The sequence below is a fragment of the Pelobates fuscus genome, chromosome 5 (genome assembly GCF_036172605.1).
Source record: "Pelobates fuscus isolate aPelFus1 chromosome 5, aPelFus1.pri, whole genome shotgun sequence".
Classification (NCBI taxonomy): Eukaryota; Metazoa; Chordata; class Amphibia; order Anura; family Pelobatidae; genus Pelobates; species Pelobates fuscus.
The window spans coordinates 136,462,148-136,484,129 of record NC_086321.1 but is presented as its reverse complement, the minus strand read 5'-3'; the positions used below and the strand labels follow the sequence as shown (position 1 = coordinate 136,484,129).

General features: G+C 39.0%; 1 protein-coding gene across 2 annotated transcripts in view; it reads right to left on the bottom strand.

Annotated features, from left to right (window-relative positions):
- Positions 1–556: 556 nt before the first annotated feature.
- The window catches only part of GLT1D1 (glycosyltransferase 1 domain containing 1), a 108,736-nt gene continuing 87,310 nt past the window's right edge, over positions 557–21,982 (bottom strand). For both annotated transcript variants that reach the window (XM_063454341.1, XM_063454340.1), the window contains exon 12: positions 557–774. In XM_063454341.1, the coding sequence (XP_063310411.1) occupies positions 619–774 (156 nt within the window). In that variant the 3' untranslated portion in view covers positions 557–618. The remainder of the gene's footprint in view (positions 775–21,982) is intronic.

The window sequence follows — 21,982 nt, the reverse complement described above, 5'->3', positions numbered from 1 at the left end:
TTGTTTTTTTAAAATAAAACATGATTTAACATTTGTTCTCAAGGGTCTGATTACAGGAAAGATTGCAGTTGTACAAAGATTTGCAGCATTTAAAAATAGGATGTTTAATAAATTAAATAAACACATTTAAAATGAATATCACACTGTTTAAAATCATTACCCTTACTGGAAAAAAATAAAAAACTAAATAAAATTTAAAATGAAAATTTAAAATTTGACACCAGCAGAAACCAAATAAAAAATGCTAACTTAGAATTATACACCAGCAGAAAACATATATTTAAAACACTATGAGACACTACAAGCTGTACATTCTAAAACTACCTCTACAACCAAACGGGTTCTTGAAGAAAATTACCAATATTTCTATAAATGTATATAAGTAATACGGCATCTTAAAAAAAAAAATCAATACCTTTCTTGAGATGCTCATATTACCTAAACATCTAAGCACCTTTGCTTTAAAAATAATGTAACAAATACAGAAGAGAGATAATTTTATAAATATCATAAGAATGCCAAGATAAACTGCATCCATTAAATGTTTTAATAACATAACAGAAATCTGTTGGCGAATCTGGTGGACTCCGTTGCAAAATGTTCTCTAAGCAGCTTCGGTCAACAGGCCTTATTCAGACATAGCACAAGACGTTGATATTTCTCCCTTTCTATCTCCCAAGAATGGTGAGTCTGTATATACTCTTTAGCATTAGATATAATTCTTCTTTTCAAATCCGGTTCGTTCATCAGTCTTTTGGACAACTGGACAAACTCCTGAAAAAGAAGAACATATATCAGTAAAAAGAGGAATAAAGGCACTCTATGTGGATGATTTATGTGCAATTATGCTATAAAACATGGACAGCTCACTGTATCCTTTCACCAATCAATCTCAGCTATGTATTGATTAAATAGGACTTGTCTAATAGCTCAACTGCCTAAACTGAACAAAAACTGAATTTTAGAACTAATTTTGTAAAAAAATGTGCCCAGAAAAAATATGGCACATCTTAGAAGCTGTAAAATGTGTGTGTTAACCATTACATTGTTTTTGTAAACACGAATACTTTTAAGATTGGATGTTGCTGTGACAGCTCAGTTGAGAAATGCTCCAAATCTATATGTAAGGAGTGCTTCATCATGAAAAAATGTCAACATACTTGATGCTGCACCTTACACAGTAGTAACAAAAGAACATAAACAGGCCTTTATGGAACATCCAGCAAAACAGCTGGCATCAAAATAATCTTGAGTTTTCACATATATAATTAATTCCATGTGCATTATGTTTGTTGTTTATTTTTATTAAATAATTCACAGAGTAGAGTCACTAAACTTCATATACTATGTAGTCAAAGGAACCACACCACAATTCTGATCAATTTGATCAATCTAGCATCTAAGATTGATCGATCAACTGCTCCAGTTTGTCCACCGTCGCATCTGTCTCTTTTTGTGTATTGTATGCTCTACTTAAAGGGACACTACAGTCACCAGACCAACTACAGCTTATTGTATTTTTTCAGGTGAGTAGCATCATTCCCTTCATACTTTTTGCAGTAAACACTGTCTTTTCAAAGAAAATGCAGTGTTTACATTCCAGCATAGGGATAACTCCACTGGTCACTCGTCAGATGGCTACTAGAGGTGCTTCCTGGGGCAGTGCTGGCATTCAGTGTCTCCACCCTCCGCATGCAGACACTGAACCTTCCTCAAAGAGCTCCACTGGTTCAATACATCTCTATGTGGAGGTGCTGGCCAGGGCGGTGTTTGACCTATGCTGGCTCTGCTGCTGATCTGCCTCCTTGACAGTCTCAGGTAATCCTATGGGAAAGAATTGTGATTGGCTTACAGAATCACTTCTGAAGACATCAGCAGACAGCATTCAGTTCAGGCGCAGAGGCAGCAGTTGCAGACTTGAATACAAGTAACATTGTACTATATTTAGGGGGCAAAGGGGAGCCGGGGGGCTAGATGGTGTGTTTTTTTTTAGCACTATAGGGTCAGGAACACATATTTGTGTTCCTGATCTATAGTGATTGTGAAGGACCGCCGGGCACTCCGGCCGTGTGCCTCCGTCAATCAATGCTCCTAGTGCTCACCAAGGACTCCAAGCACTCCACCAGACACCACCAGCTCCGTTGCCCCTTAGCTGTCTTAGGTCCAGGGTGGGAGTCGCCATCCTGCACCCACCCTGGACCTAAGACCAGAGTCCAGCTTCCAGTGGGTGAACCTCTCCTACTCCAGAGAGTGTAGCAGGAACAGCTCTTATAAGAGCTAGTGATTAGAACCCAGGGGAGGGTAATGAGTATAGCAATCCCCAGAGTGAATATAGCTGCCCCCTCCACACACGAGACGAGGCTTCATACCGAAAATAGTTCCACAGAATTGCGGCTAAGTGCCGCTGGGGGACCGACCGGGAACCACAAAGTCTTCATGCTGAAAATAGTTCCAGAGCATTTGTGGCTAAGTCCCCCTGAAGTCTATTCGCGGTTTTGGTCCATGCGAACGGCCGCCAGGGAGCTAGCGTACGGTTCTATGGAACATGCCTCCAAGCACCCGTGACTAGGTTCTGTTTGTCACAGTGATCCTTTAACAGCCTCAATGCTTGTTATATACTGAAAAATTTATACTTCATACATTATAAGGCCTTCTTCGTCTCTTGTCTGATATATTCCATATCTAAATAACTTGTCAAATATCCCCATTTTTTTTATTGCAAAGTACTGTGGAATATGTCATAGTTAGATAGTTAGATAGCTGAAAAGAGACTTGCGTCCATCAAGTTCAGCCTATGTCGGCACTATATAAATGATAATTAGTATTTTTCTTAAATCACATTATACGCCCCAAGTCTCTGTTCAATCTCCCCTTGTCTTTCTCTTATCTTCCTATTTCACTTTTTTCCTCTCCTCTTTCTTGTTTAGATTCTTCTCTACATCCTAACACAGTATTTGTAATGGTTTGTGAATTTTTATATTAAATCACCTTTATAAAAAACTAAAACAGTATATGATTATGAGGAGATAACACTTTGAGTCTCCATGATGGGTGAAGCGCTTCATATAAAATCATTACAGAGAATAAATAAATTAAAGAGTAAAGCATGTGGGCAACTATTGCTGCCACATGGATGAAAAAAAGCCGATTACTTTAAATAACCTGCATTGTTTGGGACAATTTAAAGTGGAAGTTCACATAGCAACAGTGTGCACAATTTAATGACAAATTGCAGGCAATTAATTCAGGTGAGGTGTCAAAGGCAACATTGCTGCTGTGTCAAAATTAGAGTTGGTAGCCTGTTCAACATGTTCACACATCAATAGAATACAAAACAATATCACATTTAAATTGAGATCGTGTTAAAGAAATCCTGTCATCTTTAAATGCACCAGTAGAGCATAATGATTGCTCAAATGCTTTTAAAGGTTCTATAAATAATATAATTTCAACGTGACTTGCAACTTTGTTATCTAGGCTGTTTAACATTTATCCTTTACAAATGCCTAAACCTACTAAACTACATGAGGGGTGGGAGTAGGGAACATTTAATGGTTTTATTTATATGCTTTCCAGTTTCCACTTTCAACATAATTCTGTTAAGGCAGATATGTTGAAAATGTTATAATTGCCTCAAAAACTGTTTAATCCTTCTAAATATAATTGTGCTGTACCTCAAATACATGTAAATGCTCTAATGACTTAATCTTCCATATAACAAATTTTGCAGAGCTTCAATTACAAGCAGTTAGAAGAGATACTTCAGTCTGTGAATGTGTAATCTTACACATTGTTACAGTAGCTACAGCAGAGAGTAGCCCAAATAAATACACACACACACATAATATATATATATATATATATATATATATATATATATATATATATATATATATATATATATAGACAAAAAAGGAGACAGGAGCACTCACTTGGATTTTCCAAAAAATATATTTCAACAAATCACCTCCACATCAACGTTTCGACCCTTCAGGGAAGCACCCGGGTCAAGTTACTGGTTGTGAACATTGGAGGTTGAGTGCCAGAGGTTGGACATATATATATATATATATATATATATATATATATATATTTATTTAACATGTCATCCATCACCTTCTTACAGGGATCTGAGACATACTGCAATATATTAATAATTAGCTTGGATCAGAATAGTTTTACTGGCTGGCTAGCTAGTGCCAAGTGGCAAAGCAATTCACTAGGTTGGTGACAGGTGAGGCTCTGCTAGTTGCCAAGTAGCTTGAGTTCGTGTAGTTCTGTATGGTATGGTATGGTTGTAACCTATAACTGAAATCTGCAGTATACCCTAAAGGAGGCAGAGGTCTATAAGCTACAGAAAGAACCGTAACTGACAAATGGATGCGATGTCTGAAGAGCAAATGATGTTCCGAATTGATAACCTGTAAAAAAAATATGATTTGATAAGATAAGGAAATTAATGTTAGCAAGACCTCGTGAGTACCACCGTACCCCCCCATGTACAGGACCCATGGCGTCCTGGATAGCCACAGGACCAAATATCCACAGACAGGAACTGTAGTGTTAAACCATGCAATCATATTTAGGGAAATCTCAAAATATGATTAGAAATGACACATAAAATATGTTTGTAAGCAAAACTGTAGACTGTTGCAGAAATGCATATGTAAATATAGACAGTGTGGCCCAAGGCGTGTCGTCTATCGTAACTCATCTAATATGCCACATCAAAGGTTAATAACTGTTTGTGGCATTATGATAATAAGAATAAGGGAAATATTACCGCTACATAACTGTAAAATAATAATATCCGTATACTAGGTGCCTATAAATGTACTACCCAGAACCTAAAACAAGACATTATATTCTTAATCTAAACTCTATAAATGTTTTCAATGAAATGCCCAAACAAAATGTAAATGTAATATGGACTGACAGTGAGAAATAAATATACCCAATGGGATGAAATAACAGTAGGGCTGCGTCACATACAAGGGAGCGACTTATTAAATGAAACCGAAAAGATATAACTGGTATGTGAGCGCTCCAATTAATTATGCAGATCTACATAAAAATCAAGATGAAAATATCAATAAACTTAAAAATGACCAATCTCGCCGAGATCACCACAATAACCACCATAAACCACAATTGAATGTACTGGGTGAGTCTTATCTGAATCAGAATACTCTACACATATATATAAGAGTATAACAAAATATCATTTATTGTATAATAAACTAATCATAAAAAATGAAACAACATCTCAAAATGTCCAGTATCAGATGTAATCGTGATGAATAGTAAGGGGCCCCTTATTCATATTCTTGTCGACAAAGGACTGATGTAAAAAATCCGAGATGTGCACATTAGCATAAAAACTATATGTGAACTCAAAAAAGTTCAAGCAGTAGGCTCCAGTCCAGTCCGTGAAAAAAAATATATAAGTGGATAAACGGATAGTGCCCAGACGACCAAGCCGTCTTACGGAGAGGGAGCTCAAACACCAGCCAAACACCCTGGTCAAGACTAAGAGGGAAGCGATAGGGATGGCCCCAAAGGTGAAAAATCACATCCAGATATGGAAAACTATGGGGATATCACTTCAGCAACTTACCCTATCCGTCCGACCATCGGGTGAGAAACTGGGAGCACATAAACTCCAAACCGTGAGGGCTGCAGGAAAAAGGCCGTTCTCGCCAGGTCGCTTGCCGAAAATCAATGGCGGGTCGTAAAGGACGAATCGGCTGGGAAGTTCAAATCCGTCGGCGGTGTGGTGAGGTAGCAGACAGCACGTCTACGCGTTTCGTCCTAGCTGGAGGACTTTTTCAAGACAATGTCTGCTGTCTAAGAGCCGGGTTTATATACCCACTCTTAATTGATTCATAGAATGGTCATGATTGTTAATTGATTCATAGAATGGTCATGATTGTTAATTGATAAACTGAGATCATTACAGATCTAAAGTAAATGGTCATAATTGTTAATTGATAAACTGAGATCATTACAGATCTAAAATAAAATATGCTGCAAGTGGATAGAAAAACACAAAATATAATAAACGAAAACATATATCCTTATTAGGACAATCTCATATTATTAACATCGAAAAATTATATATATATAGACATAAAATAAAGATTAAAAATATATTTTTATTTTTACTTTTATTTTTACTAATAAAGTATTTCAATCTCAAGTTTAACAGAGATAATTAATCAATCTTGATTTGTGAGCCTTTTTTTTTAAAAATAATAATAATGATAATATAGTTCAATTGTTTTATAAAAATCTGTTATTTATATATATTAGATTAGGAACAAGAACATTAAAATAAATGTTGAGCACTATATTTTTGTATATATATTTATATGTATAATTAAGAAAAAGAACATTGGAAAAAAATGCTGAACACTCATATAGGATTCATATAAGTGTTAAAGAGACCATGGGGTCTAAGGTGAATCGTAATATATATGTGGTTCCCGATTCATCCTCTCCCACATATAGAGACAGTGAAAGATCTTTCACTCACAGGGACAAATAAGTATGTCTTCCAAATTTTAAATGTTACATTCCACTTCTTCATTTAACCCATTAGGAGTAAGTGTGTTGAGTCTAAAGATCCATTTAGTTTCTGCTGTAATTAAGGCTAATTTTCTATTGGGTATATTCTCTGCAATATGCTCGATGCCCATTACTAAAAGCTGTGAAGGGTTACTGTCATGGGCCATTTGGAAGTGTCTGGCTACTGGAGATTTTTTATCACGGTTGCTGATGGCTCGTCTGTGTTCCCTGAACCTGGCTTTTAATGGTCTCGAAGTCTGACCTACATATAGCAAGTCACAAGTACATATCAACAGATATACCACAAATGAGGTATTGCACGAGATTCTAGTGGTTGTATGGAAGTTCTCATCTTTAGAGGAAGGGGGAAAATTCTTTTTTCCGTGACATATGTGTTGGCAGGTTAAGCATCGGGTGGCACCACATTTGAAATTTCCTGCTTCACATAATATCGATGTTTGATTAGTTTTTGCAGTCGGAAACTTGGAAGGGGCCAATAGGTTCTTTAGATTCCTATTTTTACGGAATGTTACTCTGGGTACTTCAGGGATACTGAAACGAAGCCATGGATCCAACCGCAGAATAGACCAATGATTTTTTAGGATATGAATGATCTGGTTGTACGCCCTATTGTACGTTGTCGAGAAGATGGGACCTTTATTCTGACCCACCTCTCTAGTACTGATGTGAAAGTCTATCCTCGGTTTAGGTCTCCTTATTATCGGATGATTCTCCAATAGAGATAGAATCTCCCTATGTTTGACTGAGGGGGAAGGTGATGAAATCAGTATATCAGCTGCAAACCCAGGGATAATTATAGAGTTCTTTCCGTCCATTCCAATTTTACGCTGGTTGATAAGGGAATCTCTATTGAGCCCTCTAGCCTTCTGGTACGCCCGACCAATGATGCTAGGGTCATAATTCTTATCCAGAAATCGCTGGCAAAGGTCCAACGACTCCTCTTCAAAATTCTCCAAAAAGGAACAATTGCGTCGGAGCCTGGTGAACTGGCTAAACGGGATATTATTAATCCACGTAGGATGATGACCACTCGTGGAGTGTAAAAAACCATTGACATCCACCTGTTTTTTATATGTTCTGGTGTGGACATAACCAGGTTTCCCACTCAGGATTAAATCCAGAAATTCAATAGTAGATCTATTTTTGTTGCTCGTGAAGGAGAGCCCCCACTCGTTGTTATTGAGACTTTGAACGAACTCCTCAGCTTCCTTTAGATCACCTTCCCAAATGATCAGGATGTCATCAATGAAGCGTTTGTAGAATTTCAGGTGCCTCTTCCAGATAGGGTTATGGTAGATGTTGGAATGCTCCCATAAACCCATAAAGATGTTGGCGTATGCTGGGGCAAAGCTCGCCCCCATTGCTGTCCCTTTCTTCTGTAAATAAAATTGCCCATTGAAACTAAAATAGTTGTGGGTTAAAATGAAGGATATACTTTCAACAATGGCTTCCACTTGAAATCGTGGAAGAAGGGGGTCTTCCAAAAGGAAATGTTTGACCGCTTTCAAACCTAACTGGTGGTCAATGTTGGAGTATAAGGCCGCCACGTCAATCGTTAGCCAGCAGAAGTTCTCCTGCCACACAACCTCCTGCATCAGAGACAACACGTGTCCTGTATCTTTAATGTAGGAGGGGAGGTGAATCATAATTTTTTGAAGGTGAGTGTCTACCCATTTTGAGAGTGGTGCAGTCAGAGAACCAATAGATGAAATGATGGGTCTCCCCGGCGGGTTGGTGAGAGATTTATGAATCTTGGGGAGAAAATAAAAAATGGGGATATTGCCTTCACCAGAGAGGAGGAAACCTTTCTCCATTTTGTCAATAACCTTCATGTCAAACATCTTATTTACCCAAATCCGTAATTCTTTGGTAAAGCGGGTTGAGGGGTTGAAGGTAAGAACTTGATAGTATTCTTGGTCTCCAAGAATTCGATTGGCTTCACCCAAGTAGTCCTCTCTATTGAGAAGGACAATCCCTCCTCCCTTGTCTGCTCCCTTTATGATGATGTTATTATCCTTTTTAAGGCCCTTTAGGGCTGACATTTCGAGATTAGTAAGATTGTGTTCCAATTTACGATCTTTCTGTTGCTTCTCAAGATCCAGGACCAGGTGTTTAAAATCCTTCATAACCAATTCATAGAAGATAGGAATGAACCCTCCTTTGTCGGCTAGAGGATAGTATGTAGAACGAGTTTTAAGTCCTGTAGATACACTAGCCTCCAACACCTCCAGGGCATCAACTTCCCCAAGGGCTTCAGTTTGATCATTTAGTAGGCTCATCAGGTTCTTCAGAATGATTTTATCTTGTGGATCATTTAGAAAGAACGAAGCCGTGTGAACGCTATTGGCATCCTTGATATTAAATGACCTGGTTAAGGTTAATTTTCTAATAAATTGGTTAAGATCTCGAAATAGATCTAGGATATCCGGATTCCTAAACGGAGCAAAACTCAGACCCTTGTTGAGTAAGGAGATCTCAGGTGCGGTCAGTACATGGGTGGATAGGTTGAAAATTCCAGTTATGGGAGGCATCTCATCTTGTTGGGGTTTGTTTCCCTTTCCTCTCGTTCCCCTGTGGGTGCATCCCTTTTCTTGCTCCCTATTTTGGAAAAAAGTGGGAACGTTTTGGGTCGATCCACAGGGCTCTCTTCTAAAAAATGAGCCTCAACTGGATTATCCCGGTGGAGAACTCTGGGAGGTTTGGGACGCGCTCCTAGTTCCTCATGCTTGGTCCGAGGACCTGACCCCTCCATGGAACCTCGGTCTGTGGTCTCCAATAAGGGGATAAAGTTGGGGTTGTCCTGTCTCCTCCATCGGTCACGATGAGGTGTATTGGCGGTATAATGAGTACCTTTCTCTTTCTGATAGTGATTATTTCTGGTACGGTGGTTCTGATTGAAGGAATTGTATGGTTTGGATTGGACAGCTTCAGCATAGGTCTTCGGGCTCCATTGGGGAGTCCTCTTGGATCCATAGGAGCGATTAGCATAGTTGGTACTCCTTTTTCCTTTAGTTGGCTGGAAATGGTCAGGGTATTGACTTCTAGAATCCTTCCTCGGAAAAGGAGTAGTTGTGTCCCTTTTCGATCTCAAGGTCTTTCTTTGCCAATTTCTGATGCAGCCACTTGCATAGTCCTTTAGGTCCCTTGTGTATTTGGTGTTCTTTTTGGTGACCAGGTCTTTCTCAAATCTAATAATCCTATTGTTCATAGTAGTATCCAACTCTGTTATTGAGTCGGGTTGGTCAGTGGTATTGATCTTTGAATGAATTATTTCGATCTCCTTTTCAGTCTTTTTCAATCTGTATTCTCTATACCTAACCAGAATTCTCATGAGTATCATAGAGCAGTTATCTAAGGCTACCAACCATTCATTTTCCAATTCAGAATGGTCCGTAAAAAAAGGTTTCTTGTCAAACCTCAGGCCTCTTGGGATCAGTTTGTGATCAAGATATTTTTCTAACAATGCATGATCCCACCAATCCCTCATCTCAGTTTTTAGTTGTTTCTCTAACTCGAAAAAGAGGGATTTTAGGGAAGGTTCTGATATGTGGGAGGAAAAGTTCTCATCTTTATCTTTTTCTATTAATAAATTTAACCTTCTGCTATTCCTTTCTGTAAGGCTAAGGAGGGGCATAATCGTAACTGAGTAGAAATAAACTATTAAAATCTAAACAGGGGATGGAAAGGCTAATCGGTATACTCAATGTCAGACCAAAACGGCGCTCAGAACACAGAAAACAAAATGTAAATGTAATATGGACTGACAGTGAGAAATAAATATACCCAATGGGATGAAATAACAGTAGGGCTGCGTCACATACAAGGGAGCGACTTATTAAATGAAACCGAAAAGATATAACTGGTATGTGAGCGCTCCAATTAATTATGCAGATCTACATAAAAATCAAGATGAAAATATCAATAAACTTAAAAATGACCAATCTCGCCGAGATCACCACAATAACCACCATAAACCACAATTGAATGTACTGGGTGAGTCTTATCTGAATCAGAATACTCTACACATATATATAAGAGTATAACAAAATATCATTTATTGTATAATAAACTAATCATAAAAAATGAAACAACATCTCAAAATGTCCAGTATCAGATGTAATCGTGATGAATAGTAAGGGGCCCCTTATTCATATTCTTGTCGACAAAGGACTGATGTAAAAAATCCGAGATGTGCACATTAGCATAAAAACTATATGTGAACTCAAAAAAGTTCAAGCAGTAGGCTCCAGTCCAGTCCGTGAAAAAAATATATAAGTGGATAAACGGATAGTGCCCAGACGACCAAGCCGTCTTACGGAGAGGGAGCTCAAACACCAGCCAAACACCCTGGTCAAGACTAAGAGGGAAGCGATAGGGATGGCCCCAAAGGTGAAAAATCACATCCAGATATGGAAAACTATGGGGATATCACTTCAGCAACTTACCCTATCCGTCCGACCATCGGGTGAGAAACTGGGAGCACATAAACTCCAAACCGTGAGGGCTGCAGGAAAAAGGCCGTTCTCGCCAGGTCGCTTGCCGAAAATCAATGGCGGGTCGTAAAGGACGAATCGGCTGGGAAGTTCAAATCCGTCGGCGGTGTGGTGAGGTAGCAGACAGCACGTCTACGCGTTTCGTCCTAGCTGGAGGACTTTTTCAAGACAATGTCTGCTGTCTAAGAGCCGGGTTTATATACCCACTCTTAATTGATTCATAGAATGGTCATGATTGTTAATTGATTCATAGAATGGTCATGATTGTTAATTGATAAACTGAGATCATTACAAATCTCCCAAATGCCCAAACAAGCTGCAAAATTAGCCTGTGGCAGGTTGCCCATTACAAGGCATATGAACACACGTTGTAAAGGTATAGTGATGCCTGGAGTAGGAAATATGCGTATCCCAAGTTTCAGTGTGGCTATGCAGGCTGTGTTGGGATTAATGCGGGTGAGGTAGGATGTGAATCGGAGAATGGTTGTGGAGTTTGTGTATGTAGTTAAGACCTGTTGGTGATGAGATGGTAGAGAACCGATAGTTACGAATAATCATCTAGTTTATGAAAAGGTGAAAAGAACAGAAACTGTATATAAACACATATGCACTGAGCCCAATAAAACAAGCTACTGGAAGACAGAATCAAAATGGGGAACAGAGGCCTCTAGAATGCCACAGTGGCTGAACAGGCTAGAGGCTGTGGTGGCCGTACATAATTCATTGGAAAAGACAGGAGATATAAGACAGACATAAAAAGACCTACACCTGGAATGCTTAGGCGGATGATAAATACTTCTGCATACGCAGCTGGCATAGAAAATTAGGGTTGAAAGTGACAGGAAATGCTAGAATAATGCTAGAATATCTCAGTAATATTAACATCAGATATAAAACTTCATTGCTTAAACTGAACATGACTGAATGTTCCTAATGCATGTATACCGTACAAAGAAAGTCTGGGTGGTGTTAGAAAGTGAGGGAATGCAAAAGCATCAGACAAGAGAACTGCAGATTTAGCTAGCTGTTTTAGATTATACCCCTAATTATGCTAATTATGAAAATTGCATAATTAAATGCATGCAAGCTGTCTAAAACAAAGTGAATTACCGAACAATGTTGGCCCAATGAGTATCTGAATACCCAGAGGGCAGACAAACATTAAAATGTAGGGTGACTTACTGAAATGCATACGATAGTTTTATGAAATTGAGGTTATTTAGTAAGAAGATTTAAGATATTTAGAAGATATTCCCCTTTACAGAAAATAAGGAATTTTACATTTATGTGTACAGCGAATGTATATGCAAATTTATATTTTATTTCCATTACCACATGTATAGGCCCAAGTTTGGGCCTGACAAATTTAGATAGTGAGTTGCAACACCTAGCCACATAAGTGCATGAATACCCAGGACAGACAAAGAAAACTTTAACATGTAGAGTGAAACATTAAATTGCAGGGTGACTAACTAAAATGCATATGATAAAAGTCGATATGGCCTAGTGTGGGCCATATACTTTAAGCAGAATGAGGCATCGCTGCGAATTACCATAAGCAGCATGAGGCATCGCTGCCAAATACAGTAAGCAGAATGAGGCATCGCTGCCAAATACAGTAAGACCTGGACATTGACAGGGTTATACATTGAACTCTTTTCCCAAATTAAATCCAAATGAAAAAAAAGCTAGCATAAAGTAGCTGATCTGAAAAAAATTCTTCAACACCGTTGTAGTCACAACTGGCTATTTTTCCCATTGTGCCATTTAGATTTAATGTGCCTATATGTGTAGTTTGGTGTCTCACCCTCTGATCACTCCTATAGTGTGAGGCGAGGATGTGGCATGTATTGGCTGGGTGTAATGTGTGTGCAGGCTGTGTATGATGCAAGTAGTGTGTGCGGTGTATGCTCGCTGTATGTAATGTTGCTCTATGAATGAACTGAGCGCTGTACTGCGCGGTCGCGAGCTGACTGACCGCTCAGCTCGCTGTCTTTGCCCGCCTCCCTTCTACAGCAACCATCCTAAGCCAAAAGTTTGTATGCAAACCCTATGTATATAGAGATATCTCTATATATAGTGTTTGTATACAGACACACACATTTTAAATAAATATTGTTAAACATACACACACTCTATATCTATTTCTATCCATTGTGATCCTGTATTGCAATTAGCACGGCCCTCTAGGGTATAAAACATGCACAGTCTTTTGGTTTTAACATTAATCCAGGCAATTTATTGAGAAATCCACTCAAGAGACAGCAGCAATACAAAAGAAACAATAATATAACTGAATTACCTGCAAATGAAAACCTAGCTCGTCTTAGCTCTTACTGACTTTTAGATCCCTATCTATCAAGGGTTAAACTTAACAAAACACAGGTTCTACCAACCTTATTTTCTGTCTCTTTTCTGCACTCCTGTGCTCAGTCACCTTGACTGACAACTTCTGCACTCCAGTGCTCAGTCACCTTGACTGCTATACTTTCTGTACTCCAGTACAGTCCCCTTGACTGCTATACTTTCTGTACTCCTTGACTGCTATACTTTCTGTACTCCTTGACTGCTATACTTTCTGTACTCCTTGACTGCTATACTTTCTGTTCTCCAGTGCAGTCACCTTGACTGCTATACTTTCTGTACTCCAGTGCGGTCACCTTGACTGCTATACTTTCTGTACTCCAGTGCGGTCACCTTGACTGCTATACTTTCTGTACTCCAGTGCGGTCACCTTGACTGCTATACTTTCTGTACTCCCGTGTGGTCACCTTGATTGCAATATTTTCTGCACTCCAGTGCTCAGTTACTTTGACTGTAAACTTTCTGCACTACAGTGCACAAGCCAGCCTGCTGTTTCCAACCTCCAAAGGAGAAACCAAAAATCTCCCTTACCTGCCTAGCAGGAATGGGTTTATTCCCACTGCTGCAGCTGAGCAATGGGTTGGAGACAGTCTGCATTCCTGGCCTGGACCTTATGTCTCCCAGTTGCTTGTAAACTGAGGAGTGAAGCACCGGCCCACCCTATTCTCCAAATGCTCCACCCCAGGGGCCCATCTCTAAACATTATTTTATCTTGCATACCACACATACTCCCCCTGGGGTTAAATGTCATATGCTCCTCTTGAAATCTAGGGGAAATATAGACTTATTCACTGATCACACCATGCACTTATCAGCTATTTCCCCTGGACTACTTCTCTACTTTCACCTCACCATATCCTCATATTGATTCCTCGTAATCTAGCAGGGCTCTTTGATCCCAGGTGGTCTAGTGTGGGAGTGTGAGGTTTGCACCTGTAGTAGGTACAGACCTCATTAATCACTCTTTTGTGGCCCTAGCACTGAGTGAGTCAGACGTGCATGCTGGGAATCATGGCGGCTATGCCATGACTCACTATGGAGCGCCAAACTGCGAGGTAGGGATCACGGAGTTCTGCTCCTGCAGGAAGTGCAAACATCACTCTCCCTGCCCTGGATCTATCCTCCTAGGTAAAGCACTGCCCATAACATATTAACATGTTCCAGGAGTCGGACGACATGAATCCCACTGCACTGCTAACACTAGAGAAGCACTGAATTATTAGCCATATTGCATGCCTTGTATATAGAGTAGGAAAACAATAAGAAAGAGCACCCTCTAAGTGCGAGGTTGCAACCTCATCTCTTTATAAAAGTGCATATTTTTATTGAAATCAGCACTTTTGCAAAGTGACAAAGAGGGATTTTGAGTGTTCCATTAAACTGAGATGGAACTGAGCTGGATACATTAATGCAGGTTTACAGGCACCTCAAGTTAAACAGATGGAACTAATTTACATTGCTTATACCTAAACTTAAGGAAGAAGGCAAACATATGGATACTGGATAGAATGCATAAACCATGCTTTGAGACATATAGCTTAAGGAAGGTACTTGAAACAGAGATTATCTATTCCTATCTGTGAACAGATCAATCCATGTTAGGAGTAGGAACTAAACTAGGCACCCCATCATCAATATGCACAAAGGTGTACCACCTATACCGCACTCTGAGGATTAATGAATACTTGTCTAGGTTTGCGGTGTCTCTTCTGCAGAGAAAACTTCCAGGCATATCAGATCTGGACTGCCCTTATGGGTGAGCTCAATGTGATATGCAAATGGTATAGGTACTGTTTACCAAAAAGTTGAAGAATGCGAGGAGGAAGTGGCTTTAGTGTCTGTTTGTCTGATAGCACTTAGACGTGTGTGTTTTTTGTTTTTTTTGTCCAATGGTAAACATTGCCCTGTAAATGGCAATTATATTGTTCAGGAAAAAAAAATATATAATTTTCAGTACCAAAAGTGGTAACCCCGAGCCAAGCTCGGGATTATACTGTAGTATCACTTACCTTGTCCCTACGAGCCCCTGGTGTAAAAAAAAATACACACAATACATTGTAAAAACAATATACCAATTTAACATTATAAAATACTTACATAATCAAAGATTGCCTTTTGCTGTTATGTCATACTCTATAAAAAATATGGCATTGCAATGGGCAATGACAAAGCCATGATGTTAAAGGTAAAAGTTATTCTTTAATAGCTATGACAACCAATACTGAATGTTATAAACAAGGCCAAATTTCTGAGGACATTATTTGATAGATACAAGAAAGCACATAAGAAACGTGCACAGTAGTTAAGTCATGACTAGATGATTATATTGTAAACCTGACTAGCTTTGTGAATGAAGGACAGATAGTTCTGTACACTGCTTTATCTTTACTCAATTGGCTTTGTGCTTATTGCTAATGAGGTGTCTGGGATACATTAGAAAGCATTTACAGAACAAAAGAGCTAATAATGGATCAAGGGAATGTGGGGAAAGAAGCTTTATCACACAACAAGGAATGTCCCTCATTGATAAAAGGTTAGAAAGTAAAAAAATATTGAAAAATTTATTTTACTTACAAATGCTCAGAAAGCTAATATTTCACATGTACATGAAATTTTAACACTAGTACTACACATTTTCTTTAAATAAATCACACCATAGCAAAAGCTCCTCTGAGGGGTCCAGCATGTGCAATTCCAGTAGGCTAGCTGCAAAGTTGCACAGTCATTTTAATGGTGCATGCCTTTCCAACCTGCTTTTTTGTCTCCTGATGCTTGAAAGTATACAGCTTTCTAGTGTACTGACAAGAGAAAATAATGGATTCTTTATGCTGTGTGGCCAACATACCAAATAAAAGGGAAAGTAACTTAGACATATTATATTCAGCTGTTTATAGGGGTAAAAAAAAGTAGTGTAAAATAGACCCGGATTAATTATCAAACTGAATTTCATCCAAAATTAGTCCAAATTTCAGAATCTAGAAGTTCAGAACTAAAGTTTTCTGAATAAATTGAGCTGAAAAATGTCAGATCCATTTGTTTTCACAGGGATAGCATATTAGAACTTATCTATTACGCAATTGAAACAGTAACATTAAGAAAAGGGCTTTTTTTCTTACTTTTGCTCTTCAGCTGTTTAGTAGATCGCTCCCTAAATTGGTATTCCTCCGTGGGATTGCCATAAGTAATAGTACCAAATTAGGTACTTAAAATTAAAGTGAGTGATTCTACTAGGCAACTGAAAAGGCACATTCAAGAAAATGGTACCCTTAATGGAATTGTCTAATTTAGGATACCAGATCAGGGTGCTGTTTAGTAGAATATATTTTTGAAACAGGTTTTTATGCTGTTGTGCAGGACATGAAAAAGTGCTGCCCTCTGAGACATTGCTAGAAGATTTTATTATTGTTTCTTTGGGAAAATGGGTGAGAGCTGGGTGGGGACAAGAGGCCCACACCCCATATTATTTAGGGCCACCACCCATCATCAATGGGTGGGGGCTGATGGGAAATTATGTCCCCCCTGTTTTTTTAATAGCCCCTGGAGGGGGACATAGGTCCCCTCTGTTTATTTTAGAAGTCCCCACTCGCAGGTCATGTCCCAGTTAATTTATTAGGTTCCCCATTGAGGCATGAGGGTTCTATGCCAGGTCCCTTTAACTGGATTAGCGATTGGACAGCTGGTCTTTTCTTATCACATTAAGACATGACAGGTGTTTAGTAGACATGCCCCTACTAGTGGCACGGTGGGTAGGAGAAGTAAGGAGGATGTAATCTCCATTACTTATAATATTTCTTTACTTAGTATTAATAATGATGTTTGAAAGACCAAAATGATGAAAAGGGCTTTTCGTGATTTTGTTCTTTCAGCTTCTTAGTAGATTGTATACATGTGTATGATGAAAAAAGGGGTACAGCTGAACAATCTGAAAAACAATATTAACAACACAGTGTAATATCGCCACAGTATTTTAAAGTGACAGGCTTTAACATTGCACTCTGGGAATATGAAGCATAAAATCGCCTGAAAGGTGCCTCCCCTGATAGATGTGGGGAGTTATCAAAAGTGCGTGTGGGTCTTAAACAGGAAGAGGTGTGGCCATGACAGGAAGGGGTGGGGCAAATTTAAATTTGAGTGATGCCCGAGTTTAGACATGCTTCAGGCAGCATAAAACAAGAATACACCACTGCAATTATACACTATTGCAAAGCAGCCTATATTACCATGTCAACTAGGATCTCTGTAATACTGAAAAGAGGAGCACAACCAACTAAAAATGCAAAAACGCTTTATTGTACAAGAATACACAAAACAGGTATCATCATGGTCATATTAAAGTATCAATATAATCAAACATATATAGCAAGTATGCAAGCAATGACTGGGCCCAAAGAGTAATACAGACTGAGTGGTGTAACCACCAATACAATTACCGTATATACTCGAGTATAAGCCGACCCGAATATAAGCCGAGGCCCCTAATTTTACCCCCCAAAAAACGTGAAAAGTTATTGACTCGAGTATAAGACTAGGGTGGGAAATGCAGCAGCTACTGGTAAATTTCTAAATAAAATTAGATCCTAAAAAAATTATATTAATTGAATATTTATTTACACAGTGTGTGTATATAATGAATGCAGTGTGTGTGTGTATGAATGCAGTGTGTGTGTATGAGTGCAGTGTGTGTGTATGAATGCAGTGTGTGTGTGTATGAGTGCAGTGTGTGTGTATGAGTGCAGTGTGTGTGTATGAGTGCAGTGTGTGTGTGTATGAATGCAGTGTGTGTTTGTGTATGTGTTGCAGAGCCTTGGTGGGGGTGGGCATTTTTATTATTATTTTTTTTAATTTTTTTGTTATATTATTTATTTTTTGTTATATTATTATTTTGTATTATTATTTTTAATATTATTTTATTATTATTATTTTGATTTTTTTCGTCCCCCTCCCTGCTTGATACATAGCAGGGAGGTGGGCTCTCACTCCCTGGTGGTCCAGTGGCATTGGCAGTTCAGTGGAGGGGGGCTGGCAGAGAGCTGTTACTTACCTCTCCTGCAGCTCCTGTCAGCTCCCTTCTCCTCCGCGCCGGTCCGGTCAGCTACCTCTGCAAGTCCCAGTGTAAGTCTCGCGAGAACCGCACTATGACCCCACGGCTCTCGCGAGACTTACACTGGGAGCTGACAGAGGAGCTGACCGGACCGGCGCGGAGGAGGAGGGAGCTGACAGGAGCTTCAGGAGAGGTAAGTAAGAGCTTCCTGCCAGCCCCCCTCCTACACACCCCCATTGTCTGTATTATGGCAATGTAAATTGCCATAATACAGACATTGACTCGAGTATAAGTCAAGTTGGGGTTTTTCAGCACAAAAAATACTCGAGTATATACGGTAAACAACAGAATGATACTTGTATGAAAATGTGAACCAAAAAAATACATAATCTCAGTAACATTTTAGCTGATTTAATGTACAGCAGGGTGGGTCAACTGTATTCAAAGGGTAAAAATAAAGGTACCCTAGTTGAAATAAAACTATCCCACCTATTGGCTCAGGTCAAATCAACAGTCCTCACAAACATAGTTTTTAGTGACAACTAACTGTGTTTAGAGATAAAGTACATGTCCCAAAATAAATACGACAAAAAACACCCAACATGGCATGGTCTGTTGCACGTTTAGATGCCAAAGGATACCCCTTCATAAGCGAAGTGAGAAGCTGCCTTGCCTATTAGTATTTACAATTTCAAGAAACAAAAACACAAACAAAACTCCACGCTTTTAAATCAACATTAGAAGAAAAAAAATAAAAGTATGATGTAAAACAGTTCTACATGAAAATTTCATCATTATAAAGGGTTATTAGCAATTATATTCCTCTTTGGAACAAGCTGTATTGGAACAAGCTGAACACACTGCTATAGTAAGGGCTCATTTTGGCTTCTACCAGTACAAAGTTCTAAGAATGTAGCAGATAATGTTATTTTTTATTTTGCTATCTTGCTTCAGTTTATGTTTTAATGATCGCCACCAGTTTTATTAATTAAACAATGGGTTACCAACTATCTAAAACTGTGTCCAAATAATATACACTATAACCAACATCAAAGCAAAATTAATGACAAACAATTAAAACCTTAAAGGAACTCTCCAGTGCCAAGAAAACAATCCCTCCCACCTCCCAATCCCCGGTTGCTGAAGGGGTGAGATCCGGTGGTAACCGCAGCAATGCTCCGTACTCGCGAGAGAAGGACCCGGAGGAGCTGCAGGTTGAGCTCCCGGGTCCTCTCTCCCTCCCTGCCGGTTGCCAGCACGGTGCCTGCAGCCCGGGGAGGGAGATCTCGGATCTGCCCTCCGGTCCTTTAAAGCACATTACAGGACTGGTACTTTGACAGTGCCAGACCTGCATTAGCCGGCAGGGGAGAGCTGGGGGTGGGGAGCGCGGGCAATTGCCCAGCCCGCACCCTGGATCCGCCAGTGAACTTCTGTAAGTGTGATTAACAGGCCCCCTAGACAAATAGAAGAGTTATATAAACTACTAGTTGAGGAAATAGCTAAAATGATATTGAAGGGGGAAGTTATCATCATGGGTGACTTTAATCTACCTGATGTAAACTGGAAAACCAAAATAGCTGCTTGTGCCAGGAGCACACATATTCTAAACGCACATATTCTAAACTTGTCTCTAAAACAAGTCGTTGAGGAGCCAACTCGTAAGGAGGGCATACTAGATTTAGTGTTAACAAATGGAGATTTAGTATCAGATATATTTCTGTAGGTGAAAGTTCAGGATCTAGTGATCACCAGTCAGTGTGGTTTATATAAGAAAAGTGACTCAGTCACACCACACAAAAACAAAAGTTTTCGATTTTAGAAAAACAGACTTTTTAAAAATCAGATTATGTGTAAAGGAGTCCCCATCAGACTGGAGCAGTTTAAATGAAGTCCAGGAGAAATGGGATTATTTAAAAGTTGCACTGCTGAAGGCAACAGAAAATTCCATTAGGCTTGTCAGTAAAAGCAGAAAAAATGAGAAACCACTGTGGTACTCCGCAGAAGTGGCCAAAATAATAAAAAACAAAAAGTTAGCATTAAGTAATTATAAAAATGTGAGAAAGACAGGCAGATCTGTAAGATTAGGCAGAAAGAGGCAAAGCAAGTTATTAGAGCCTCCAAAGCACACACAGAGAGAATAGCACATTAAAAAAAATGGGATACAAATTTTTTTTTAGATACATAAATGAGAAAATAAAAGTAAAACAAGGATTTGTTAAAAACAAAATAATGACGGTATGTAGAAGAGGATAAAGGTCTAGCTGACTGCCTCAATTAATATTTTTGTTTAGTATTTACAGCTGAATATGAAGGAAAGGGACAGTTAGGAAAAAGGACAAATGAGTCATTTGTTACATGTGAGTTTACAGAGGAAGAGGTTTTATTTCAACTGTCAAAAGTAAAGACAAATAAGTTGATAGGGCCTGATGGGATACACCCAAAGTTATTAAAAGAACTTAGTGGTGTACTAGCAAAACCAATTACATATTTATTTAACCAATCATTGCTAACGGGAGTAGTCTCAGAAAACTGGAAATTAGAAAATGCTGTGCCCATTCACAAGAAAGGTGGTAGGGAGGAGTCTGGCAACTATAGGCCAGTAAGCTTTACTTCAGTAGTGGGGAAAGTGATGGAAAAGGATAGGATTGTTGAACGTCTAAAATATAATGGATTCCAAGATCAGAAATCACATGGGTTTACGTCTTATTTAATTTTTTGATTGGGTAACTTAAATAATAGATTAAGGTGGTGCAGTAGACATTGCTTACCTAGATTTCATTAAGGCTCTTGACACTGTTGCACATAGAAGGCTTATCAATAAACTACAATCTTTAAGTTTGGGTTCCAATATTGTTGAATGGGTAAGGCAGTAGCTGAATGACAGGCAACAAAGTAAGGTCTAGTCACCAGTGGGGTACCTCAGGGATCTGTACTTGGACCCATTCTCTTATATTCTCTTAATATTTTTATTAGTGACATTGCAGAAGGTCTTGATTGTAAGGTATGTCTTTTTGCTAATGGTACTAAAATTTGCAACAGGGTTGATGTTCCAGGAGGGATAAGCCAAATGACAAATAATTAAGGTAAATTAGAAAAATGGTCAGAGCTGTGGCAACTGACATTTAATGTGGATAAGTGCAAGATAATTCAAACATAGGGTTGTCCCAGAACAAAAAGCAATATGCAGCATAATGCTCACACAAACTAGTTACATGTATGCAACTACGACTATATATGTACAGAGATGAGGCTCACGACATTCTGCTGCAGGAAACCGGAGGTTTACAGGACACAGCAAGTGCACATACAATTATGTTGCAAAAGGGCCCACAGATCTTTCTGAGCTAAACGGCAATAAGGCTCAAAGTAATAATATGTTGCATAACAAGTGGCTCCTGCGTTGGATGTAAATAAAGTTTACAGTAACGTGCCACACAACATGAATCGCTCATGGACGTGCATTGCAATTAAATTACACAGTAATACAATGTATAAC